The sequence below is a fragment of the Podarcis erhardii genome (assembly GCF_964252035.2).
Source record: "Podarcis erhardii genome assembly, chromosome: 6".
NCBI lineage: Eukaryota > Metazoa > Chordata > Lepidosauria > Squamata > Lacertidae > Podarcis > Podarcis erhardii.
In genome coordinates this window covers 11,536,087-11,563,345 of record NC_138510.1, presented here as the reverse complement: position 1 = coordinate 11,563,345, position 27,259 = coordinate 11,536,087, and the positions used below count along the sequence as shown (strand labels likewise).

General features: G+C 43.9%; 1 protein-coding gene across 8 annotated transcripts in view; it reads left to right on the top strand.

The window, feature by feature from the left end:
* Positions 1–27,259, top strand: part of CDH4 (cadherin 4) — an 812,930-nt gene that overhangs the window by 717,757 nt on the left and 67,914 nt on the right. For all 8 annotated transcript variants that reach the window (XM_081867610.1, XM_081867611.1, XM_081867616.1 and 5 more), the window contains one exon: positions 14,403–14,540. In XM_081867610.1, coding sequence (XP_081723736.1) covers positions 14,403–14,540 — 138 coding nt within the window. The remainder of the gene's footprint in view (positions 1–14,402; positions 14,541–27,259) is intronic.

Genomic DNA, 27,259 nt, shown 5'->3' with positions numbered 1-27,259 from the left:
AGAGGGTCTCCTTGCAAGTGGGCTTTGCTGGGGCTCTTCTGCATCCCTGCTAACAGATGACACATGGGAAAGATGCTCTGTCCTTCCAGCCAGAGAGGCAGGGCAGCTTCCTTGACCCATAGAGCTGAGGCACAGGGAAGAAACCTCCCAGCCCTTAACTGAGAAAGCCCCCACTCCACTCGCAGCAGCACTTCTTGTAGAAAAATACTGGTTGTATCCAATGTAGCGCCTAGTAACCCATTCTGTTAATAGAAGGATTTATACTTGTGCAATGCAACACACCTGCTCTCCTCCCCATGCCGTCCCTAAGTATGTTCAGGGGTTTCTCCCCCCCCCCAAAAAAAAACCTCTCCATAGCAGATTTGGGGAGGGCATGGATGCACTGGGGTGGAGGGAGGAAAGAGGGGAAAGTTCCCTTGCGCAAGCATAAATCCTTATGCTAGTGGCACTGAGCGCTTTGGATGGTGCCCTATGCTTTTGCCATTAAGAGGGCTGCATAATTTTATATTATTTGTGATAAATATGCCATGGTATATTAAGGAATTCATCCGTCTTGAGGAGCCTGCTGTCTCCGTTGAGGTTAATATACTGTGCAAAAGTGTCTGTCGCTCCACCCGCATGAAGGATCAGGGCCACTTTTTAAAAGGACTGTAAAAACAAAAAACAAAAAAACCCTCTGCATTCCTCTTTACACTTATAATATTGAATCAGTTCAGCCTCTCCCCCCCCCCCTTGCACTTACCCATTTTTCCTTGAGCATTTGTGTGCTTGCCAAGTTTTGGATTTAAGAAAAAAACACACACACAATTTTTTGTAGTCAAGCTGCAGACTCCCAGAAAATAGATATCGCTGACATGCAAACTTAACGATAGATGCGCAATTTAGAAAACCAGGCCTTGTGTCAACTTTGAAGAATGAGGTGAATTTAAAGGCGCTATTTAGGTGCGAGCAAATTCTTTGGATTTTAACAGCATCGGTTTTTCATACTCAGGTCCAGCACTTTGTTCCCTCCCCACCTTCTTCTTATTCTCCGACTCCTGCAGGCACGTAATAGCATTGTCCTAAACGGAAAAGATTCGGGAAACAAAAGATACGGCCTCCATCCCCACTCTTTGCATCTCCTAATCAAGAGCGAGTATCTGATAAGACAGGGCACACTTTCTGTTGCTAACCTTAGATATGGCAAAGTTCCATGTTTTAGTGAAGGTTATTTTAAAAAATGAAGAAAATGGAAACAAATACGAAGGGGCTCAAGAAGATCTATTATCAGCTTGTTCAGCTGATTTTCCAAAACATTTGGGAGGTCTATCTATCTATCTTTCTGTCTTTCTATCTTTCATCAATCTATCTATTTACTTGTAGGTCCTGCTTAACAAAGACGATGCATTCACAGAAAATCATATAGCAAGCATGCAGATAGCAGAGCCTATGTGTATTTATTTACCGGTCAGGGGAAGCAATCAGTAGCCCCATTTCAGGGGTGGCTCATATTTTTCAGCCCCAAAATTGGATCACCATATATTCTACAGGGGCTGCAGTGGTGGGTAAATATGGGAAGTAAATTTGATTTAGTTTGCATTTAAAGACGGACTTACTGAATTTGCATTTTCTGAAACAATGTTCAAACTGAAACACAACGGTTCTTCGAAATTCACACTTGCCTCCATTTTATTTGGTGGTTTGTTTGTTTGTTTTTACAAATTTTCCAGGGTGATTAATCACCTGGGATTATCGCCTGATTGCCATGACAATCCCTGGTGGTTGGGGACAGTAGGAGGGGGAAGAAGGTTTATGCTCATGAGTAAATGCTCACTAGTCCGCCAGTGAACTCTCTGAACTTCAGTGATACATTTTTAATACGGCTTACCCTAAATGGCATGAGACCAGGATATCGAAACATGACTAAACATATGATTCTGCCAGTCCACAAAGATCAGGCGGAGAGGTCCTGCTGTGTATCTCTCCGTGGTTAGAAGGATGGTTGGGTGAAAGAAAAAAAGGGGCTTCTCTTTTGCAACTCCCAGCATGTTGAGCTCCCAACCTTGGGATATCAATCTTCCCCCTTATTCACTAGCCCTCCCCTGGCCTTTGGGAAACCAAAATGAATTGTTTCATCTGGCCTCTGCACTGGTCTGTGATTGACAGCTGTTGAGTGGAAGGGGCAATTCCCATTCACACTGCAATACCTACTAGATGCAGCCTGCGGGAGGGGAAACGGCAGTTTTAAACAATGAGAGAGGTTTGAGTAGAGCATGAAGGAAGTTGGGAAAGGTTCTGTTGTAACCAGGTTAGCTATTACATGTTAGCTTCTGCGCAGTACCAATTTCTGGTGTTTTTCCTTGTTAATTTATTTTTTAAAAAATAAAAACCTCCTCAATCTTTCTCCCTTTGCAATCCATCCATTGTTTTAAACCAGGGGTCAGCAGACTTTTTCAGCAGGGGGCTGGTCCACTGTCCCTCAGACCTTGGGGGGGCAAACTGTATTTTTTTGGGGGGGAAATGAACAAATTCCTATGTCCCACAAATAACCCAGAGATGCATTTTAAATAAAAGGACACATTCTACTCATGTAAAAACACCAGGCAGGCCCCACAAATAACCCAGAGATGCATTTTAAATAAAAGGACACATTCTACTCATGTAAAAACACCAGGCAGGCCCCACAAATAACCCAGAGATGCATTTTAAATAAAAGGACACATTCTACTCATGTAAAAACACTCTGACTCCTGGACCGCCTGCAGGCCAGGTTTAGAAGGCAACTGAGCCAGATCCGGCCCCTGGGCCGTAGTTTGCCTACCCATGTTTTAAACAATTGTTTTTTCCCCACTCAGTGTCTCTCCTTTTGCTCCCATGCCGTAACCACTGCTGTCGTGCAAACTGCCTCCTTTTTTCGTCCCCCTACGCTGCCCTGACTTCATGCAAATTCAGGATTGTGATGCAGAAGCGCCAATCTTCCAATGGGGGTGTGGCCGGATGGTAATCAAGTGCAAGTATAGTATAGAGCAGGCATGGCCAAACTCGGCCCTCCAGCTGTTTTGGGACTACAATTCCCATCATCCCTGACCACCAGTCCTGTTAGCTAGGGATGATGGGAGTTGTAGTCTCAAAGCAGCTGGTGGGCCAAGTCTGGCCATGCCTGGTATAGAGGGATAACCGGAACTGGTATTTACATGTCATTGTTCAGCAGACCAGTTTCAGTGCTAAACACTAGGCTGCAAAAAAAAAAGAAACGCAAAACGTTACGAACAAATCTTTAATCTACCTTTTTTTAAATGATCAGGGAATTGTGTTAAAAGATTATTTAAGAGTTAGACTTTATGGCATCAAGATGAAGATAAGTACATAAGATAGATCTAAATGTTGCATATTGAATGACTGTCCTTTTTAAAAGCACCACACCAGAAATCGTAAATTGTAATCAGGTGGATTACGTGGAATTCTCATCCCCCTGTCCCCTTGATGCCAATCCCTGGCACAGCTGATAGAGAAGGAGGAAAGGGGATCATCGCCTCTGATATTGTACGAATGCATTTAAGTATTTGTTAGTTTTCTTCTCACGAGACTGCTGCAATCAGTTTTAAATCAGTCAGATAAAATTTAGGCATGGAGGGTGATAGGAACCTTTAATATAAATGCCACCAACATATAACACCTTGTTCGGGGGATTTGCGCTGTCTACCAGTCGTCTGCTAGATTAAGCTCAAGGTTTTGTCGCTAACATGTAATGTTAGATCCAGTTCAGTACAAGGTTACTTGAGAGAATGCACTATCCCTTATACACCCAGTTAAATCACTCTACTCTGCAGAGTAGTTTCTCTTTAAAGACTGCTCCAGAGAAATGTGGGGTAGAGCTTTTGGCTGCCCCTGTTCTGTGGAAAAGCATCCCTGTTGAAATATGACAGGCACCCACTAACTGCACCTTCTGAAAACAACTGAAGACATTTTTGTTTTGCCTAGCTTGTCCACCTGGATGAAAAGTTGTCTTGGTCTTAGATGTTTACTTTGATTTTAAAGAGGGAACACCCTATCTTCCGTTGTTTTTACGCTGTTTTTAAAACTATTTTTAACTGATTTGTGGTAGGTTTATAAATTGCCTTTTAAAAAGGTGATTTTTTTTTTTAAACCAATATCATTATTGTTATGAGGTCATATTCAACTAAGTTCTACTCTGAGAAGGGCCATTGAAATTAACAAACCTAAATTAGTCATGTCCATTCATTTCGGTGGGTCTACTCTGAGTAGGGCTAGCATTGGCTGCAACTCTTTGGGAGGGATTCAACTAATGAGTCCTGTTATGTATTCAGTGGTCTGTGTTTGTCTGAGCTTGAGTCTGGACTAAGGATTCTGAGCCCATGTTCTGATTCGATACATGATATCCAATCACAGAACATTTCAGGATTTAGGCCTCTCAGTTATGATTTGCAGCTTGGAAGTTTATACAACCAATCACATTGGGAGTGGCCCAGGCCTTTAGAAATGTATATAAGCAGTTGCTTTGCCCCTGTTGCCCAGTTCTGTTAATTCAATAAAGGTTCTTGCTGTTATCACTGCGTCTTGCCTCATGGGAACCTACCTACACTTCAAGTCCTTTCACCAGAAGCTAAGCACATGGACTCTCACTTGCATAAAATGGGGATTAACCCCGTCCCTCTGTGCCCCCCGAAATCAGTTCTGGAGAGATCGGAAGAATCCCTGGAACAGAATGTGGGAGAAGGTGTAATCGTTCCATCTGGCTCTCCTGGCTTCAGCGAAAGCTGCGCAGCCTGCATTCGCTCCATCAGACACACACACATTTCCCCTTACTTTTTAGGAGGGGAAAAGTGCGTCTTATAGAGTGAAAAATACGGTATATCCTTCAAAATTTATTGGTGACTTTGAAGTCTCTTAAATATACAAATGAAATTAAAGAACTGAGTGTGTTTGGGAGCCCAGGTGAACTGCCCAATTTGCAGCCAAAGGTCTAAAATGACTTGGGCTGACTCTGAGGCCTCTACACCAGGGCCATATTCCCTTCCAGGGACTACATGCCCATTGTGTACAGGGTTGGCAGAGCAACAGATTCACAGATGGCCACATTCCACCTAGGCAAAACTCAGTGGTTTCTATATAAACCGTGCACCATCCATCAGGGAGGCAGAAGTTATTATCACAGTTGAAAAACACATTCCAGGCAGGCAAAACACAGGAGCAGAGTTTGAAGAAGGGCTGGTGAGGGTGTGGCTTACTGAAGGGGCGTGGCCAAAGGAGAATCTTGGGGTCTGAGAGAGGAGAATGGAGGGCTTCATTTTGCCCCCAGGCCTGAGATTTCCCTCCTGCAGGTTGTGCTGTAGTACAGTGGTTTCCAACCTTTTCTTTTTAAAAAAAATATATTTCTCAATAAATGATATGAAAAATGAAAATAAAACAAACAAGCAAATACTGATACAAAAAGAAAACATACATATACCCCCTATACTACAAACATATACCCTACATACCCCCATGACTTCCCTCCACCACGACTTGACTTCCTTTGGTTCAAATTTAAATATTGTCATTGCATTATTTGGATAATGCACCTCTTATACCCCTTTCTAATTATTTTTCTCACTTATACTTTACATACATAATCCATGTATATCAACATATTCTTTTCAGAGCAGTGTTTTTCCATATATTCCTCGAAACATTGCCATTCTAATCTTAATTTTTGATTTGTCTGAAGCCCTATGGCTGCTGTTAACGTTGCTCCCAACCTTTTCAATATGGCGTCCCACCAACCCAAATTTGCTTGGTGTTGTGGCCCATTGATTTATCATCACATGATTTTTAGACCATAAGTCTTCAGCAGAAGTCAGTTTTGTACATGTCTAACTGAAATATTGCCAATTTTATAACCATGGCTTGAGGCACCCGAGCAAAAAAGTACGTAACACCCCTATTAATGTAAAATTTGTTGACTTACAAAGTTATTCACAGTTTTGTTTATGGGAATGTAAGAACGCCAACTATCTGATTGCTGGATACCCAGAAGGGAGCTGTAAGAGTCACTCAAAATAACTCCCTTGTGGTGAACATTCACCACATGTGCCACCAGCCAGCAGAGACTGGTTCCCAAGTGTTAAAACATAAGTCTTAAGACTTTCTGATGTTCCACTGCAAGTTGTAAGAGGTTTGGATACACGTTGTAAGTGACATTCATCATATTTGTTAAGGATTAAAAGCAATTGTTTGGGGTTTACTTCAAAAGCCCTACCACCAACTTGCAGGGGCCTCATCAACCATGTGTGGGTCATGACCCACAGGTTGGGAAATGCTACTATAGCATACCCATAATAACACCTGGCTTTGGAGGGAGGGCATGAAGCAAAATGAGAGTACAGTGGACGCTCGGGTTGCAAACATGATCCGTGCAGGAGGCACGTTCACAACCTGCAGAGTTCGCAACCCGCAACCCGTTCGTCTGCGCATGTGTTGGTTGTGATTCGGTGCTTCTGCACATGCGCAAAGCGTGATTTAGCGCTTCTGCGCATGCGCTGAAACCCGGAAGTAACCCATTCCAGTACTTCTGGGTTCAGCGCGATGCCATGTTCAAATATATAAAAGGATGTCACATAGAGGTGGGAGAAAGGTTGTTTTCTGCTGCTCCAGAGAAGCGGACACGGAGCAATGGTTCCAAACTACAAGAAAGAAGATTCCACCTAAACATTAGGAAGAACTTCCTGACAGTAAGAGCTGTTCGACAGTGGAATTTGCTGCCAAGGAGTGTGGTGGAGTCTCCTTCTTTGGAGGTCTTGAAGCAGAGGCTTGACAACCATATGTCAGGAGTGCTCTGATGGTGTTTCCTGCTTGGCAGGGGGTTGGACTCAATGGCCCTTGTGGTCTCTTCCAACTCTATGATTCTATGATTCTATGATTCTATGAAATCGCACAATCCGAAGCGTTTGTAACCCGAGGTATGACTGTACAAGTTCTATAGAACCTTCAAAGAACAAGTCACCTCTTAATGTGCTTGTCCTTAAGCACCTGAGTTATACCTGAGTATTTGCAAACTCTGGGCCTCAGACATTGGCCCTTTCTTCGTCTGTCAAGCAGCCTTAATAACTATATGATATCCCAAAAAAAATTCAATGGCGGGAGGGTGGAGATTTTCCCAGAGAAATGCTGTGACAAATTGTAAAGACACATTGAAATGGTAATTTTCTGAATGGCTCAATAAAATCAGCTTAACACACAAGCATGAAAAAGTTAGTGTTCAGGGAGGGGGGAAGCTTCGTTCAAATTTCTCACATATTGGGGCATGCCTCACTGGTGATTTAATTAGAGATAACTGAAGAGGCTTATCTGAAATTGCTATGCCTTATGAATCCGGGCTCTAGACATTCAAATGAAATAGCATTTGATGGCTAATATTTTACAGATCACCTCTTATTTTTCATCACTTCTCAAAATAATTGGGGTATTCTCTGCTTTTCAGGGGTATCTTTAATTTCCTGAATGCACAGACTAGGTGTTCTTTTTTGTTTTTATCCTTCTATGCTTTCACCCATTACTTCCTATTTAGGATAAAATGTCATTGCACTTCCAACTACACTGATATCCATTAGGCAGCTGAATTTGTTAAGCCAAAGATCTCAGTAGCAACATTGATGAGACCTACTGAGCTAGGTATCATCAACTAACTGGCAGCCTGTAGGCCACTTTCTGAGTGGTGCTGGTTGGCCTTTTGGAAGGAAGGAGGAACTCACCCTCCCTCCTCTTATCCTCATCTTCAGGCTGGGATGGGAATTAGGTAAAGGTAAAGGGACCCCTGACCATTAGGTCCATTCGTGGCCGACTCTGGGGTTGCGGCGCTCATCTCACTTCATTGGCCGAGGGAGCCGTCGTACAGCTTCCGGGTCATGTGGCCAGCATGACTAAGCTACTTCTGACGAACCAGAGCAGCGCACAGAAACGCTGTTTACCTTCCCGCTGGAGTGGTACCTATTTATCTACTTGCACTTTGATGTGCTTTTGAACTGCTAGGTTGGCAGGAGCTGGGACCGAGCAATGGGAGCTCACCCCGTCATGGGGATTCGAACCTTCTGATTGGCAAGCCCTAGGCTCTGTAGTCTAGACCACAGCGCCACAAAAGGTCATTTGGCTGTGGTGAAGAGGTTGGGGGCATGTAGAAGCTGCTGCTGTAAGGGGAATTCCCCTCTAATCCCAACAAATGCAATCTTCTCAAAGTGGCTTCCCAGAAGAACTGAAGTTCATGGAGCACCTATCATGCCAATCCTTGCTCCTTTGTGTCACACTGATCTCAGTCTTAGCTTTATTCATCTCTTTCGCATTTCCTATAACGGGGAACTGTCCTCACAATGAGAGTTTGCACATACAGTCGTACCTTGGTTCTCAAACATAATCTGTTCTGGAAGTCCATTTGACTTCCAAAAATGTTTGAAAACTAAGGTGTGGCTTCTGGTTGGCTGCAGGAAGCTGTGTCGGACGTTCGGCTTCCAAAAAACATTCAAAAACCAGAACACTTCTGGGTTTTTGGCGTTCGAGAGCCAAAACGTACAAGTACCAAGGCATTCAAGAACCAAGGTATGACTGTATCTGGAATTTTGGAGAGAGGCAAAAAACAGAATTCTCAAGACAATGGTGCATTCCCCACTTTTCTTTTTTGTCACATTCAACATGTTTGAGTCTTTACCTTGTTGAAGGTAATTGAGGATTGCAGGCTGTTGTTCCAGGCCATAGCAACTCCTTCGTCATCCTCCACTCTCCTTATGTTAGTGAAAAAGCACTGAAACACTGTTGGATCCAGTCCATTTGTCCTTGCATATTACATCAACCCTGGTCCATAAGATGACTCTTTCTCCAAAGCGAGATCCGTATAGCTCCATGGAAGGGAACATACTGTGCAGGGAAAAGGTCCTAGGTTCAATCCTGGCATCACCAGATTGCATTGGGAAAGACGTTTGCTTAAAACCCTGGCTAGCTGCTGTCAGACAATGGTAGGTAATGTTGATCCAGATGAAACCAGTGGTCTAGTTTGGTAACGTGACCTTTCCAGTCCTGAATATGTTCCGGCATGGATATCACCTGTAGCTCAATTTTATAAAGTTGTGTTTAGCTGGTTTACACTCTATCTTCTACCCCTTCCCACTGCTTAGACTAGGCATAGGCAAACTCGGCCCTCCAGATGTTTTGGGACTACAGCTCCCATCATCCCTGACCACTGGTCCTGTTATCTGGAGGGCCGAGTTTGCCTATGCCTGGCTTAGATGTCTTGCAAGACTGTAGGTGTCTATGGAATGATTGTACCTCATTGATAGCACTTCTGTCATGCATGCAGAGACAGGTTCAATCCTCAGCGTCTCTGGGTATGGCTGGGAATGCCCGATCTAAAACCTTGAAGAGTTTCTTCCAGTCTTAGTAGACAGTATTGAGCTAGATGGGCCACTGACAGCTTTCTATGTTCCTAAGAGGCATTGGTTCTTATGTTGTTATTGGGATATGCAGGGACCTTTCCTAGCTAGCACTGCACAGATACATATACTGTGGTACCTTGGTTCTCCAACATCTTGGTACTCAAACAACTTGAAACCCAAACACTGCAAACCCGGAAGTAAGTGTTCCCTACTTTTTTCAGAACCAAACGTGCTCTGTTTTGAGTGTTACGCTTCTGTTTTGAGGGCCACACTTCCTATTTGAGTGCTACACTTCCGTTTTGAGTGTTACGCTTAGGTCTGTCTGTTTTTGCTATTCGTTTTGAGTTTTGGTTTTTGCAGCTTTTTTCTTTGTTTTTGTGAGTGTGTGGAACCCAGTTCAGCTACTGATTGATTGATTGATTGATTGATTGTGTGACTGCAGTACATTCTTTATTGCTTTCAATTTATGGATCAATGGTCTCATTAGATAGTAAAATTCATGTTCAATTGCTGTTTTAGGGGTTGTTTTTAAAAGTCTGGAACGAATTAATTCATTTTGCATTACTTTCTATGGGAAAGCGTGCCTTGGCTTTGGAACGCTTTGGTTTTGGAACGGACTTCCAGAATGGATTAAGTTTGAGAACCAAGGTACCACTGTATAAATATATCATTATTAGTGTTCAAAAAAGCAGAGCTTTCATAAATGACCTGGATTTGGGTGGAGGGGCTGGGAGGACAAGAATGGCAAGATAGTGAAGTTTTTGAAATTAAAAAAAAAAAACTTTTTTAAAATGAAACTTTTCAGATATCTTATCTTGGGTCAGCGGTTGGATGCCTTTTCTCCTGTAATGTTCTTTGAATAACAGACAAGCCAAAAGAGCAAAAGTCAGGGGGTGGGGGGGCTGCAGAACAGAAGGCCATGTTACTGGGACAACCACCTTCAAACAGCTTCACCCAGCAAGGCCTTCTGCAATGCAATGCAATGCAGTGCAATGGGGCTTCGCCGGAGCAAGCACTTAGAAGCCTTGCTATCAAAAAGTCTTTTTCTCAGACTTCCGTGACCTTCTCTTGCAGTTCAGCTTTCAGGTTCAGATGAAAGTTTGCATAACTGCATCACGGGTTCCCGAATTACTTTTGACACAGAAACCATGCTGTCTTTGCGGTGCCCTAGCTGGAGGCAAGACAGTGAGACAAGAGCAGCAAACGGCTCTGACAGTCCCAGGTTGTTCCGAGTGATAAATCTGCAAGTGACGACCTCTGAGCCCAGACACTGCTTTGTAGGGGTCATGCTGAAAACAAGGTAGAAGAGAGCGCCGCAAAGTTTAAATGGGAGGAAGAAGCTGAGCAGGAAAGCAGAGAGATGCTGTGGTTCTTTGATGGATGGGAGGGCAGAGAGGAGAAATTATTTTCCCCTCCCACTTAACTTCTGTTGTAGACAGAAGTTTTGTCCGGGTTAAGTTCTGGGGTTCATACCTAAACCCAAAATCTTGTATACTCAAAACCCATCGGGTTAAATGGCAAGCAGGGTTGTCAATGCCATTTTTCTTGGAATCCTACCCCCTTCTAAATTTTTAATATATTTTTTGCAACACCCATAAAGCTGAATGTGCACAAGGTAAATGCATGTAAGTCGTGGGCCTGCTGTACCAAATAGGAATTGGAGAGGGATTTGATTCAGTCCACATTTAAAGGAAAATCTATCAAATTTGCATTTTCCAAAACAATATGTAAAGCAAAACGCAGCCGTCTTTCAAAATTCACACTTACCTGAATATTGTGATTCATATATTAAGGGAATGTGTGCATAAAGATGCATTTATTTGTGAAAACGACATAGAAAAACGCATGATATACGGGAAAATTCCTCGCAAAATGTGCTTGAGCCAAAACCACATGTAAGACCCACTGTGAGCAACTGGATAAAATTGCTCAATTTCAGAGTGATCTCCACATACCCCCTTGACCCTAGCAGAGAGAAGCTGTCTGGTTGGGTCCAGAGTGTGGTTGACCCTTTGCTGCATGAGGAGGTGCTCTGTGCTGCACTGAAAGAAGCAGTGCTGCAACCACTCCTAAAGAAACTGGTTCTGGACCTTTTGGATGGGACCTTTTGCCAATACCTGCTTTGGGGGGAAGGTGGTGGACACAGCTGCAAATATTCTTGGAGGATGCAGATTACAATGGTACCTCGGGTTAAGTACTTAATTCGTTCCGGAGGTCCGTTCTTAACCTGAAACTGTTCTTAACCTGAAGCACCACTTTAGCTAATGGGGCCTCCTGCTGCCACCGCGCCGCCGGAGCCTGATTTCTGTTCTTATCCTGAAGCAAAGTTCTTAACCTGAAGCACTATTTCTGGGTTAGCAGAGTGTGTAACCTGAAGCGTATGTAACCCGAGGTACCACTGTACTTAGATCCATTCCAATTTGGGTTCAGGCCCGGCCACGAAACTGAGTTGACCATGGTCACCCTGATGAATGACCTTTCCTTTCTCACTTGTACAACTTGTATACAGTGAGATTACACGAGCACCCCCCCCCTCAGCTCTCTTAGTCTTAATTCCCCTTGTTTACTGACGCACACCCACCAAACCCGAAAGTCAGTTGCCCTGTTGCTATCTTTTCATTCAGCGGCCTAACAGCCCATGGATAGAAGCTGTTCTTTACCCTGTTGGTGCGACTAATCCTGCTTCTATATCTTCTCCCTGAGGGCAGGAGATCAAGAAAGTGCCAGCCAGGGTGTGACTCATCCCTGAGAATTTTCCTCACTCTCCTGCGGCAACGTTCTTCCACTATTTCATCCAGCGGATTCACGGGACAGCCCATAATATCTTGTGCTGTATTCACCACCCTCTGTAGGCACTTCCTATCAGTTTATGTCAAACCAGCGTACCACATCGTGATGCAGTATGAAAGGATACTTTCTATTGTGGACTGGTAGAAAGAGATCATCAAATGTTGATTGATATTGTTCTTTCACAATACTCTGAGGAGATGGAGTCTCTGTTGGGCTTTCTTAACCACCTGGGTTGTATTTATTTTCCAAGTAAGTTCTTCACTGAGATAAACTCCTAGGAATTTAAAGGAAGAGACTCTCTCCACACAGCCCTCCCCGATGTACAACGGGGCTAGTTCCCCTCTCTTCCTCCGAAAGTCCAACACCATCTCCTTTGTATTGCTGACATTATTTTTATATTTTTGAGCTCCCATTGGTATTTGATGCCATTTGCCATGGGATCCTCGTGGACCAGCTCTGGGGAATGGGAATTGGGGGCCCTGTATTACATTGGTTCCAATCCCACCTCCAGGACTGAGTCCAAAGACTAGCATTGGGAGAGTGGCTTTCAGGAGACGATCTTTCTCCAGCGTCTTGTCCCCAGACATTTCTAGGAGGCTGCTTTCAGCTTTGTGGGCCTGAACAGCTTCAAAAATAAAACTTGCTTTTGTTCATTCCTAATCATCTGTGGCTGATGATCCCAGTCAATAGCAGATGGGACATCCTGGGTCTCTGAGGAAATTCAATTTTCAGCGATTCCTAGTAAAGGAGACACTTTGAAATGATAAGGCCAATAAGTCATTTGTTGCGTCAAGATTCCCTTCCCTTTCTAAAGCTCCACATCAATATTAGCAGCTCATTTAATGGATTTTCATCTGCCTAAGTGAACTCACTGAGCTGGTGTTGCAGGTATTTATAGTTGTTTGCCTGATAATTGCTCTGATAATTCTCCCTTTTTATTTTGGCTTCCATAAGGGGAAAAACAATACCACAACAAAAAGTCTCTGTCCACCCTTCCCCTCACCCTATCACATTTTATAGCTAGTGTTTTCCAGGAGATTTTAGGTCTGTGTCCATGGATGTTACCCCTTTACAGGACCAGAAGTCGACTGTGAACTGGCAAGGAGGCAACATTCTCACCTGCACCAGGCTATTTTAGTGGCACACAAAACTCTGGTCTCCAGCAGAGTGGAATGATCAGGCGGCTGAGGAGGAGCCAACATATATTCAATTTCCTCCACCTGCCTAAAGATAGGGCTGGCCCTTTTTATCCTCAAAACAGTCCTGTGAGGCAAGGTTTTTATCAATATGAAATTGCTACTGGTTATTTAACATATCAAAGTTTTTTCTACATTTTATGTTTAATTGTTACATTTGCTTTGCATATATGAAATTGCGTAATTGTTTCTATTGCTAATGTTTTTACCGAGAAATCGCTTTGAGATGTTTTGTGGGAAGCAATTTGGAGATGGAATCAGATGAGTAAATAAATGAACGAATACAGGCATGCATGCATGCATATGCAAGGGTAAAGCGTAAACAAAAAAAAAGAAAATGAAAATAACATAAAAATTCATTATTTGGGGGGGAAATTGCTTTGCAAAATAAAAAGGGTGCATTAAGCAAAATGGTGTGCAAAAACAAGTGTTTTAGGAGAAATTTGCACTAAAATGCCAATGAATTTTCATGAGGGGTTTGGGTTTTTTAACAAAATGCAAACTGATGTGGAAACGTGGAGAATTGAAATTAAGACAAGGGAGGGGGGGAGAAACTGAATTTGACAGATGAACTCATCGCTAAATGTTATTTGGAAGTAGCCATAGGCACGATGATCGAGATAGTTGAACTAGCTCTCCCTCATACAATTCTAACCATGTGAGGAAACTGAACACCCAAATAGGACTTACAGGATTCATGTAAACATGGCTTGCAAGTTTTATTCACCTCACATACAACTTACTATTTTCAGAAAAGTTTCCATTAGAACCAGCTAGATATTAATGCATCATTTATTGTGAGGAGAGACAGAGAGAAAGAAAGAATGAGGCTTTTTTTGCTGTCTCTTGTGTTTACAGGGGAGACAAAAGTTTGTCCTAAGAAAACATTTTGCAGAGGAGATAGATCTCAACAGGGTGATATTTTTCTTTTTTCTTTTAAAAATGAAGTTGCAGAAAAGTATAGAGAGACAGAAAAAACATTTCACATTCTTGTCCCCTTTGTTGTTTCCCCTTCCAGAAAGTTCAGCAGTACACAGTCATCGTTCAGGCCACAGATATGGAAGGAAATCTTAACTACGGTCTCTCGAACACGGCGACGGCAATCATTATGGTGACAGATGTGAATGACAACCCACCCGAATTCACTGCCAGCACCGTAAGTATCAATACATCAGCGCAATGATGTATGGACACACAACGTGTTTGTAATTCATGGACATTTGATACGGCTCGTCTCCGTTTGCCGGTTTGGCAGATAGAAAGAACTTGATAGATAACTGTGTAACAAAGACTTTCAGCAAATAAAAATTGGGGGGTTGGGGGAGAAAGAGAGAGAGGGAGATGTGAGAAATGATTCATGAAGAAGCTTCGCTATCTGGCTACCAGTTTGCTCTGAAGTGGAATACTGAGAAAATGAAAAGATTGTGGAAATATATATTCTCTCCATGTCATGAGATGTTCACATCCGTCTCCTCCTCCTCCTCCTCCATTATATTCTTCTTCCTCTCCCTTCTCTTCTTCTTCCTCTTCTGTTCACTATTCTGGTCACTTAGGCACCACCAACAAATAGTGGAGACACATTGCCGAAAAAGAAGACAAAAGAAGCCACATATTTGCATTAAAATGGCATGTTGTTATTATTATTTAAATTGATATCCCACCCTTCTTCCTAAAGGAGTCCAGGGTGGCAAACAAACAATTGATAAAACAATAAAAATGTCTAAAAACAATGGGCAGTATTCAGTTAGGTTTACCTCAGAGTCGACCTGCTGAAATCAGTGGATGTGACGAAGTCAAGGTCCATCCATTTTGATGGGGCTACTCTGAGTAAAACCCACCTGGTTCCAACACGGATGCAGTCTGTGAAATATGTCTACCTAAAAGGATTGTGGGAAGAGGGAAACTTTCAGCAGGTGAAAAGATGGTGCCCATCTGATATATAACAGGAGGGAGTTTCAAAAGGTAGGTGCCGCCAGTGGCAGACCTACATTTTGGGGGCCCTCAAGCTTGAACTGCCATGGGGGGGGGGGGCCTTCGCAACCAGCAATGAAGTCTGGGTAACTACTTTTATCTTCTTCAATGGAATCGTTCCGCAGCAGATCACCACATCTTTACAACCTCTGTGCTACTGACTCTCAAACTTTGGGATTGTTGAAACACAGGCAACAAAAAAATTAACCAGTTTGAGTTGTGCGACTCAAATTGGGTCAACTAGACCCAATTTTTTTAAGCAATGTGGACTAAAGTCGCTTCTGGGAGCCCTCTGGGATTAGAGCCCCTGAAGCTTTTAAGCTTCATCAGTTTCACAGTAGACCGGCACCCCTGGGTGCCACAATACTAAAGACTTAATTCCTATATTGTGCAGAATGGACTTCCTGACAAGATGGTTTCTGCAGGAGCCCCTCACCAAGGTGGAATCTACACATACATAAAAAAATTCTGAAAATGCTTTTTTTTTAAACGCGTTTTTAAAAGTACAGTGGTACCTCGGGTTAAGAACTTAATTCGTTCTGGAGGTCCATTCTTAACCTGAAACTGTTCTTAACCTGAGGTACCTCTTTTAGCTAATGGGGCCTCCCACTGCCACCGCCATGCAATTTCTGTTCTCATCCTGAAGCAAAGTTCTTAACCCAAGGTACTATTTTTGGATTAGCAGAGTCTGTAACCTGAAGCGTCTGTAACCTGAAGCATCTGTAACCCAAGGTACCACTGTACATTGAATTTTCCATAAGGCTCGCCACCACCATCTAGTGTCACATTGTATATTGCACTTAAAACGTTTTAACTGGATATATAAGGAGAAAGATTATCTCTAACCTATCCTGGTCTCAAGCTGAGTAGGGCATTATACACCCAAACCAGCACCTTGAACTTAGCCCATTGAATTATATGAATAGAGTCAAAATTGGACATGATTACCATAATTCCATACAGTACATCTCAACATAGTGAGGAAATTGTAACTGGGTGATCTCTTGGTCCACTCAGGCTGCTTTCCAGAAGGTAAATATCGTATTTTTTGCACCATAACACTCACTTTTTTCCTCCTAAAAAGTAAGGGGGAAAGTCCGTGTTATGGAGGGAATGCCTATGGGTGGCATGCCTACAGATTTTCCTCCTCTAAAAACTATGTGCGTGTTATGGTCAAGTGTGTGTTATAGAGCAAAAAATACGGTACTAGTCTCCCTGCTCAGGGATCATTACCTTTATGCCAGGCAGACTTTCACAGCAAAGGTACCTTCAAATAGAGAACTGTCCTCTATAAATCTTTTTTTTATATAATATTTATTCAAATTTTGAAAATTACAAAAAAGGAACAATAAAAAAGAAAAATAACAAAGACATAAAAATACAAACAAACAATTAAAAAAAAACAGATCAGACCTTTACATAGCTTTCTTTCCTTTACATATTTCCTTGACCTCCTCACACCTCCCTTTTTTGTATTCTAGTTCAGTTAGATGTTTCAGCAAATCCTTTCCAGCTTAGTTTTTATCCTAATAATTTATCTTAATATACTGTGATTCTCGTCTTTCACCAATTAATAAATCAATTTTAACTTAATCCTTTATATCATTTCTGCTAAAACCACATTACTTCATTCCAACAACCTTCTAACATTCCTTAATTTTACAATGTTTCTGTAAATAAACTTTGAATTTTTTCCAATCTTCTTCCACCAACTCTTCACCTTGGTCTCAGATTCTGCCAGTCATTTCCGCCAGTTCCATATAGTCCATTACTTTCGTCTGCCATTCTTCCCGGGTGGGTAAATCTTGTGTCTTCCAATACTTCACGATGAGTATTCTTGCTGCTGTTGTTGCATACATAAAAAAAGTTCTGTCCTTCTTTGGCACCAATTGGCCGACCATGCCCAGGAGAAAGGCCTCTGGTTTCTTCTGAAAGGTATATTTAAATACCTTTTTCATTTCATTATAGATCATCTCCCAGAAAGTCTTAATCCTTGGGCATGTCCACCAAAGGTGAAAGAATGTACCTTCAGTCTCTTTACATTTCCAACATTTATTATCGGGCAAATGATAGATTTTTGCAAGCTTGACTGGTGTCATGTACCACCTGTATATCATTTTCATTATATTCTCTCTTAAGGCATTGCATGCCGTAAACTTCATACCTGTGGTCCATAACTGTTCCCAGTCAACCATCATGATATTATGTCCAACATCTTGTGCCCATTTAATTATTGCAGATTTAACCGTTTCATCCTGAGTATTCCATTTCAACAGCAAGTTATACATTCTCGACAAATTCTTAGTTTTGGGTTCTAGCAATTCTATTTCCAGTTTTGATTTTTCCACCTGAAAACCAATTTTCTTGTCCAAATTATAGGCCTCCATTATTTGGTAATAATGAAGCCAATCTCGCACTTTGTTTTTTAGTTTTTCATAACTCTGCAATTTTAATCTGTCTCCTTCTTGAGAACTGTCCTCTATAAATCAGATTGCATGGCCACCTTGGTTTTCATACCCAACACCAACAAAACTTGGGATCCACTCTTCTGCACTGTGTGTGTGTGTGTGTGTGTGAGAGAGAGAGAGAGAGAGAGAGAGAGAGAGAGAGAGAATCTTGTTGCAAAAAAGCTTTAGAAGAAGAAGAAAGTCTAGGTTTTAACGTACACAGATACAAAAGAACTAAAAAAAAAAAAAGAAAAGACTGTGTTATGTGTGAAAACTAGGAGTGGGCAGAGCTGTTTAGTTGCATTCCAGAAATACTGTTGCAGACTGAGGGTGGTGGCGGGGAATTATCCACCAAGCATCAGAGTGGATTCAGAATGTGAAGAAGCTTCTGATGGGTCATTAAAACATCCTAGGCCACAATTCACACCACATATTTGAAGTGCTTTGGTAACTGGTGAAGCTTCCCCCAAAGAAATATGGGAGCTGTGGTTTGCTAAGGGTACTGAGAGTTGTTAAAGGTAACGGGCCCCCTGACAATTAGGTCCAGTCGTGGCCGACTCTGGGGTTGCGGCGCTCATCTTGCTTTATTGGCCAAGGGAGCCGGCGCACAGCTTCCATTTCATGTGGCCGGCATGACTAAGCCACTTCTGCCGAACCAGAGCAGCGCACAGAAACACCGTTTACCTTCCCACCGGAGCGGTTCCTATTTATCTACTTGCACTTTGACGTGCTTTCGAACTGCTAGGTTGCCAGAAGCAGGGACCGAGCAACGGGAGCTCACCCCGTCATGGAGATTCAAACCGCCGACCTTCTGATCAGCAAGTCCTAGGCTCTGTGGTTTAACCCACAGCGCCAGGCAGCTCCTATTCGCCTCACAGAGTTACAGTTCCCAGAGTTCCCTGTGAAGAGGGGTTAATTGTTAAACCTCTCTGGGTTTGTAGTTCTGCGAGGGGTCTCCTACCAACTCTCAGCACCCTTAACAAACCACAGCTCCCAGAATCCTCCGGGAGCAGGCACGACTCTTTAAAGCGATATCATAGTGCTTTAAATGCATGGTGTGAACCTAGTGGCCTATTTGTCTTCCTGCATGTGCCTGGCTTGAAAGCCTCCAGATGTTGACAGGATCTACCAGACTCTGGAAAAATCTCTGTTCCAGAATATTTCTTCCTCAGCCCAAATGCAGTTATCAGTTAAGACAGCAAATAGGAAGCAAAGCCCGTTCTGCAGCATGAATTTAGACAATCGTTTTCACACAGCTAAACAAGATGCTGGACTTGACAGTCCTTTGCTCTGATTTAGCAGGACTCGTTTTATGTTCTTGCGACTCCCCGCGCCCTATCGTTCTCTCATGGAAATGCTTTCTTGTGGAAGTTGTAAATACATAGCTTTTGAACATCCAAACAGATCTGAGTGTGCCTTCATAAGAGAGTTCTCACCTAGTGTGAGAATCTGGATCAAAGGTAATGCTTTGGAAAGGCACATTTGGTATTTACACTTTCTCACTTGTTTGTAAGTACACTGTCTTCTGCTGTGGATTTATTTTATTTCATTTTATTTATGATGTTCACAGTGTTTTGTGATGTTTTGAGCTGTGGGGGATTTTAAGCAGAGCTGCACACATTCCACACTGTGATATGTTCCTCATTTAAAGTTAGGGATGGGGAGCGTGAGGACTTCCAAATCTTGTTCAGCTTTTCACTCCTATCCGTCTGCATGACCAGAGAGGTAGTCCATCTGTCTTGGGGAAAAATGGAAGAGTGCGCCAGCCCAGGGTGCATGGGCCTCACTCCACCAGCCACGAGGAGAAGGAGGTCCCAGGTGAGCCTCCCTGGGGAGAGATCATTCCACAAACAGGGAGCCACCACAAACAAGGCCCTTTCTCATGTCGCCACACTCCTCTCGCGGAGGAGGTGCATGAAGGGATGATGTGAGTTGTAGCCTAGTCATATTTGCATGGCCACAGACTCCCCAGCCAAGCACAACCAGTAAGCTAAACTGGTTCTTGCCTTGTAAGCATCTTCCGTACTCCACTGCAGCACAGACTACTCACAGCATCCTAAGACTCAAAGCAGGGGTTAAGATGGTAAAACATTTTAAACTGCCAGGAAAAATGGGGTGGGGGGAGGAGAGAGAGAGAGAGAGGCTTCCCTTTTAACCTTCATTTCAGTGAAAAGTAGTGACATCTAGTGGCCATTTTTTATTTAAAAAAATAAAAACCCAAAGTGTATAAGGTCTGACTCCTGCCCGAGTAAATACTTTGTAAATGCAATAAGTAGAGTTTAAGCAACTACCGGCTGTCTGGCATCAGTATCTGTAATACAGAAATACTGCAATATAGAAATCCCTGCTTTTATTCTGCATAATGTACAGATGACTCACTCTCCTTAACGCCTTATTCGCTATTGAATTAGTTCAGTTTTACCAGAATCAGCCAAAGACCACAGCCGTAAAGCAAAATCACTAAAAAAAAATATCTGCAGAATTAAAGCAGAGTGGATTCATATCATGTTTACAAACAATTTTGAGACATTTGTCATCAAGGCTGCAGATATAGATCCCCAAAAGAGCTAAATTCAAACAGAAATGATCACCAACTTCTTACCATTACAGAAGAATATTCTGTGGTAGTTGTATCCACAGCTAATGCAAAGGGCACAGTCTCCAGTAACAGCGCCAGCCCAAGTCATTTTGCTGCCTGAGGCAAAGGACAAGATGTTGCTTCTTCCCATTTCTTGCACAGAAGCTCACTAGGCTGGCAGTCGATTCTTAATTCAGCACAGGCAATGGGACTGCCCCATGGCATACTCTAGGGCACACACAGCTGTGTCCATTTCCCCTCCACTGCCTAAAGCAGCTGTGTCACCCTGACTAATAGCAGGGCTGGTCCTGCCTAGTAAACACCTCCTTTGCCCTTCCAGTTTAAAAAGATAATGATTTTGACCATCTACACACACAAAAAATGCCTTTCCTAAGAAAAATTGGATGTCTTGCTGTCCTTTCTGGCATAAGGAGCAACCAGCATATTATTATGCATGCAATAATGACAGGGATCAGATGTTGCTTCAGCAACAATCAGTCTGAGACTGAGCCCCATATAGTAGCACAGCTGCATCTCAATTGCTGGCCCCACCCTCACTGGAAGGAACCTTTCCAGTTAAAGGGGCCTAATCCCCTCCCATGGACTGCAAGAATATCAAACTTATCCATTCTGAAGGAAATCAGCTCTGAGTGCTCACTGGAAGGACAGATCCTGAAGCTGAGGCTCCAATGCTTTGGCCACCTCATGAGAAGAGAAGACTCCCTGGAAAAGACCCTGATGTTGGGAAAGATTGAGGGCACAAGGAGAAGGGCACGACAGAGGACAAGATGGTTGGACAGTGTTCTCGAAGCTACGAACATGAGTTTGACCAAACTGTGGGAGGCAGTGAAGAAGAAGAAGAGTTTGGATTTAATATCCCGCTTTATCACTACCCTAAGGAGTCTCAAAGCGGCTAACATTCTCCTTTCCCTTCATCCCCCACAACAAACACTCTGTGAGGTGAGTGGGGCTGAGAGACTTCAGAGAAGTGTCACTAGCCCAAGGTCACCCAGCAGCTACATGTGGAGGAGCGGAGACGTGAACCCGGTTCACCAGATTACGAGTCTACTGCTCTTAACCACTACACCACACTGGCACTCCTGGAAGACAGGAGTGCCTGGCGTGCTCTTGTCCATGGGGTCACGAAGAGTCGGACATGACTAAACAACTAAACAATCCTCTCCTGCCATCCACTACTCCTGCAGAGCAGGGGAGATTCTGGTACCACTGCAGCTTCTGCAGTAGAATCCACTATGAGAGAAGACATGACAGCCATCTTCAAGTATCTCAAGGGCTGTCGCATGGAGGAGGGAGCAAGCTTGTTTTCTCCTGTTCTGGAGGGTAGGACTTGAACCATGGCTTCAATTAGAAGAATGGAGATTCCAACTAAACCTCAGAAAGAACTTATTATCATTATCATTATCATTTTTAATTTGTATACCGCCTTTCTATCTTACAATACTCAAGGCGGTTTACAAACAGAAGAAACAAAAAATGTACATCTTATAACAATCTAATGCAATACAAAAATGTGATAATAAAACATAACTTTAAAATAGGCAACCTCCATCAAAAAAGTAACATTCAACCATGATTAGAGTATAAAATAATAATATCAACATATAAAAGTTAAACAGAAATCCATTCCACAGTTACAATAATATCTAAACTATAATCAATAAAACAACGGCAAGCCACAGTACATAAAACAATACAATACACATTGAGAAGCAGAGAGTGGGGCAAGGCAGGTGGATGGAGGCCTTGCCTGATGGAATGTCTCCCCTCAGTTCTTCCTCCAGAAGCTGTTCAACAGTGGACGGAGGTGGACTCTCCTTCCTTGGGTGTTTTTAAGCAGAGGTTGGATGGCTTTGGTTGAGATTCCTGCATTGCAAGGGGTTGGACCCATGGGGTCCCTTCCAGCTCTACAATTCCATGATTCTATGAGGACAGCATTATGACATCCTGAGGCCAGAGAGGCAGTGGTACCATCTTCTGGGGCTGGTCCTCTGGGCCATTCCCCTTCTGATTCAGAGTCCACATCCTCGCGAAGGAAGGGGCAATAGATCTGTGGGACAACATCTGCCATTCATGCTAAGCTTCCCGGGTTCAATCCCTGGCATCTCCAGGTAAGGTTGGGGTACACCACCCCTGCCTGCAACCCTGGAGAGATGCTGCCCATCTGTGTAGGCCAGCCTTTCTCAACCTGTGGGTCGCCAGATGTTGTTGAACTACAACTCCCATCACCCCTAGCTAGCAAGGCCAGAGCTCAGGGATGATGGGAGTTGTAGTCCAACAATATCTGGGGACCCACAGGTTGAGAACTGCTGGTGGAGGCAGTGCTGAGCTGGATAGAGATTTTTCTTAAAAATATAAAGCGGTATAGAAATAAATTATTATTATTATTATTATTATTATTATTATTATTATTATTAATAATAGAGCAAGGTCTGGCTTTTTATAAGGCAGGTTCCTAAGTTCCAAGCGACTGGAGGAAGGGAATCCAGGGTCATGACAGGATGAGTTAGTAGAGCCAATTATTCACTTTTCCCGGTGCAAAGTTGTGAGGCAAACTATAGGTTACACTGAAGCCATTTGCAATGAAGTCTTGACATCCCCTTTCCTCTGCAAAACATGGGGGGGGGATTTGAAATGAATAGTGATAGTGTTTCATCCAAACCTGCCTTTCCAGATCCCGAAAGGTTTCTTCCTCAGCAAAAGGTGCTTCCATTTTTCAGCCTCACCCTTTGCAACTTTCAGTGTGGGACTGAGCTTCCCTTATTGTAGCAAGGTGGCCATGGACGATGTGTGCTTTTCTTTCCCTAAAACAACTCCCATATTTGGAAGGGAATGCTTAACCCCTTCCCCAACCAGCTGGTTTCCTCTGAATCTTCCCCATAACTTCTTTTACCCACTACAGTGGTACCTCAGGTTACATACGCTTCAGGTTACAGACTCCGCTAACCCAGAAATAGTGCTTCAGGTTAAGAACTTTGCTTCAGGATGAGAAGAGAAATCGTGCTCCAGCGGCGCGGCGACAGTAGGAGGCCCCATTAGCTAAAGTGGTGCTTCGGGTTCAGAACAGTTTCAGGTTAAGAACAGACCTCCGGAACGAATTAAGTACTTAACCTGAGGTACCACTGTACTCACTTCAGCATTCAGGACCCATGTTTCCCTCCCAAGCACCAGCCTGGAACCTTGGTGCGAAGGAAGCCACTGGAAGAAAGATTGGGGGACCACCTGGCAGCTGAAGGGTTAAGAGCATCCCTCCCTATACATTCTTCATTGCTTCAAAGCATCCCTCTCTGAAAGACGCTTTGCAAAGGGAGAAGGGTATCATGGGGCTTGATTTCGCAAATCATTTGCCCCCTGTTAGAGCACCCTGCCTATTCAACAACTTTAGGAAGAGAAATCTTTGAGAGGCGGCATTCAAAGGTCCGCTGAGCATTAAAAGTCCTCACATGCATGCAAGCCCACAAGGCATTACGGTCACCAAGACATCTCTGCCTAGAATCCAGCTTAAACGGATCAAAAACTGCTGCCTCCCCCTCGAGCAGGAATAAAGGACAACTCACCCATTTCTCTAAATTTGAGAACTGAGCAGAAAGTTTTTGCAAGGGCCAGAAACAGCTTTGCACGTTCCCCATTGCTCTTTTCCATAATTCAAACCTGAGGGTATTTTACAGTTATATAAACTACTGCTCTTTAGCAAAAGTGACCTTTAAAATAAATCAGCCTCCTGGTTATAGTCAGAAATCCATTCCAGGTAGGCACAAAAATAGAGCCTTGTTCTAGCAATATTAATAGCCGAGTCCTGGGCATGTTTTCTCAGACATGAGCCCCACATTTGTTGGATGGCCCCTGCTCCCAAGGAAGGACTGTAACCTAAGCATTTGCTATCTCCCACATATTCTGTATTTTTCCAAAAAGCAATCAAGGATGCAAATGATACAGCAAACCACATTTTATTCTGGGCAACCAAATTACAATCATAAATTAAAACAGGGAAGGTGTCAGGTTCCATCAGCCCCAGACAGCATAGCCAATGGTCATGAATGATGTGAGTTGTAGTTCAACATCTGGAGAGCAACAGCTTAGCCACCCCTGCCATGAAAGATGGATGTGGGGCATCTAGAATCCTACCTGTCATATCTGGACCAAAAAAGCAGATCCACCTCTCAGGGGTGGACTTTGGTAATCTTTGGTAGCAAGGCTCTCTGAGCGTGGCCAAAATCGGATGCCACCAAATGGATCTTCTCAATGATGGATCTTCTCAATTTTGAGCCTCCTTTGCTCAGCTCCCTGTGCAGAGAAACCACCCACACCACACTAAATCTGGCGCTGCACTTCTTGTCAAGAAATCCTGGCATCCCAGGTCATTATCAGAGCCCTGAAAGCCAGTATAGATCAGACTGGTGCTTGGATGTGAGTCCACCTTGACATTTCAGATGTGCCTGCGTTGAGTTCCATGGTGAGATAAAGGCAGGATCTAAATCGGGGTTTCCCAAACTTGGGTCTCCAGCTGTGTTTGGACTACAGCTCCCATCATTCCTAGCTTGCAGGACCAGTGGTCAGGGAAGATGGGAACTGTAGTCCAAAAACAGCTGGAGACCCAAGTTTGCTGAACCCTGGCCTAAATGTGCTAAGCAAATGATAATGTAGGAAGCTGCTTTAAGTATAGGAAGGCCATTGGTACACCTAGTCCAGAATTTTCTGTGGTGACTGGCAGCAGCTCCCCAGGGGTTTGGACGGGGGGCGGGGGCATCCTAGAGATGCCAGGTCTTGAACCTGGGACTTTTCACATGCAAAGCAGACACTCTGCCACAAAGCTATGGTCCTTATCCAAGCAGGTGAGCAATTTCTGGCAAGTCATAGTAAGAGTATTTCATTTAACATTTGATTAAAGGTAAAGGGACCCCTGACCATTAGGTCCAGTCGTAGCCGACTCTGGGGTTGCAGCGCTCATCTCGCTTTATTGGACAAGGGAGCCGGCGTACAGCTTCCAGGTCATGTGGCCAGCATGACTAAGCCGCTTCTAGCAAACCAGAGCAGTGCATGGAAACGCCATTTACCTACCCGCCAGAGTGGTACCTATTTATCTACTTGCACTTTGATGTGCTTTCAAACTGCTAAGTTGGCAGGAGCAGGGACCGAGCAACGGAAACTCACCCCGTCGTGGGGATTCGAACTGCCAACCTTCTGATCGGCAAGTCCTAGGCTCTGTGGTTTAACCCACAGCGCCACCGGCGTCCCTAACATTTGGTTACCCCAGCCAGAATTTAAGGCACATGTTTGCTCTATCCAGCAGCTGGAGGGAAGTGGGGAATGGTTTTGTACCTTGACTTCATCCTGCAATGTATCCATGGCAAATTGCTTCACCTCCACCTGCTGGACAGGTGTGCTTCTCTTTGACTTTTGCAATCAGAACCATGGCCAGCTTTGGATGTTGTGAAATGCAAGAGTGACACAAAGCCCTGTCTCTGTTCTCCCTCCCTCTTATGATATCCCACACTACCACCACCGCAGCCCCATCGTGTCTTTTCAGAGTAGGATTTGTTTCAGCGGCAAGAAAACCACACAGTTCTATTTGAAGCAATTCTGCTCTGAGTTACGGCGGGGGAAGGAAAGAGGCTGGAAGATGGCAACGGAGGCTTGCACTTGGCACAGCGCCGATGGAGGAGAAATCAAGGGCTGAGCTCACCACTAACGCGCACAAAAGCACATCCTATCTTGCTCTCAAATTACCTGTCAATCAAAGCAGGAGGCTTGAAGCTTAATAGTTTCAGGATATAAACATAGCCCGGGAGGGCTTTGCAATACACTGCTGCTAAGCCCCACGTGTTCTACAGCGGGAATTAACGTTGCTATGTAAAACTTAGCAGTTGGACCGGAGCAAAAAAAGGAATTGGCTGTGCTGGTGGTCAACTGGGACAGTCAAGCCATGCAGCTGGAGAAACGCAATCTGGTTTTCTTGTTCGTATAACTCGGACGAGGCTTTAGACACAAGACACGGGTGGATGAGCTTCTGAGGCACAAAGTAAGGAATGTGAAGCTGAATATTAGGAGATTCAGGCCAGATGAAATAAAATACTTCCTCGCACAGCACATAGTTAAACTATGGAGCTCGCTGCCACAGAAGGCAGTTATGGCCACCAACACAGATGACTTTAAAAGAGGGTGAGACAAATTCATGGAGAATATAGATACTAGCCATGATGGCAAGGCTCTGCCTCCACAGCAATGCTTCTGAACACCAGTTGCTGAAGACCACAGCAGGGGAGCAAATCCTGCAGGGATGTTTCCTCCAGGCATCTGGTCAGCCACTGTGAGAATAGGAAGCTGGACTAAATGGGCCTTTGGCCTGGTCCAGCAAGCTCTTCTTAAGTTATTGTGTATGTAATACACACTATGGTACAAATATATACAGTTTTCAGGTTACGCTCAGCGGCAACCCGGAAGTGACAGAACGTGTTACTTCCGGGTTTCACCGCTCGCACATGCGCAGACACTCAAAATGGCATCGCGTGCATGCGCGGAAGCGGCAAAATGTGACCTGCGCATGCGCAGATGCCCAGTCACGTGTTACGTTCTACTCAGGATGCGAACGGGGCTCCGGAACAGATCCCGTTCGCATCCAGAGGTACCACTATAGTGGAACGGGTTACTTCCAGGTTTCGGCAGCCACGCATGCACAGAAGCACTAAATCGTGCTTTGCGCATGTGCAAAAGAGCCGAATCACAACCCACACATGCACAGACATTGTGAACGCTGCGGCTTGCGAATGCGCATCCCGCACGGATCACATTCGCAACCTGAGCTTCCACTGTACACAAATGCCCCCTGCAGTCTTCATAGAAGCCCCTTTTCAGGGGCCTCAT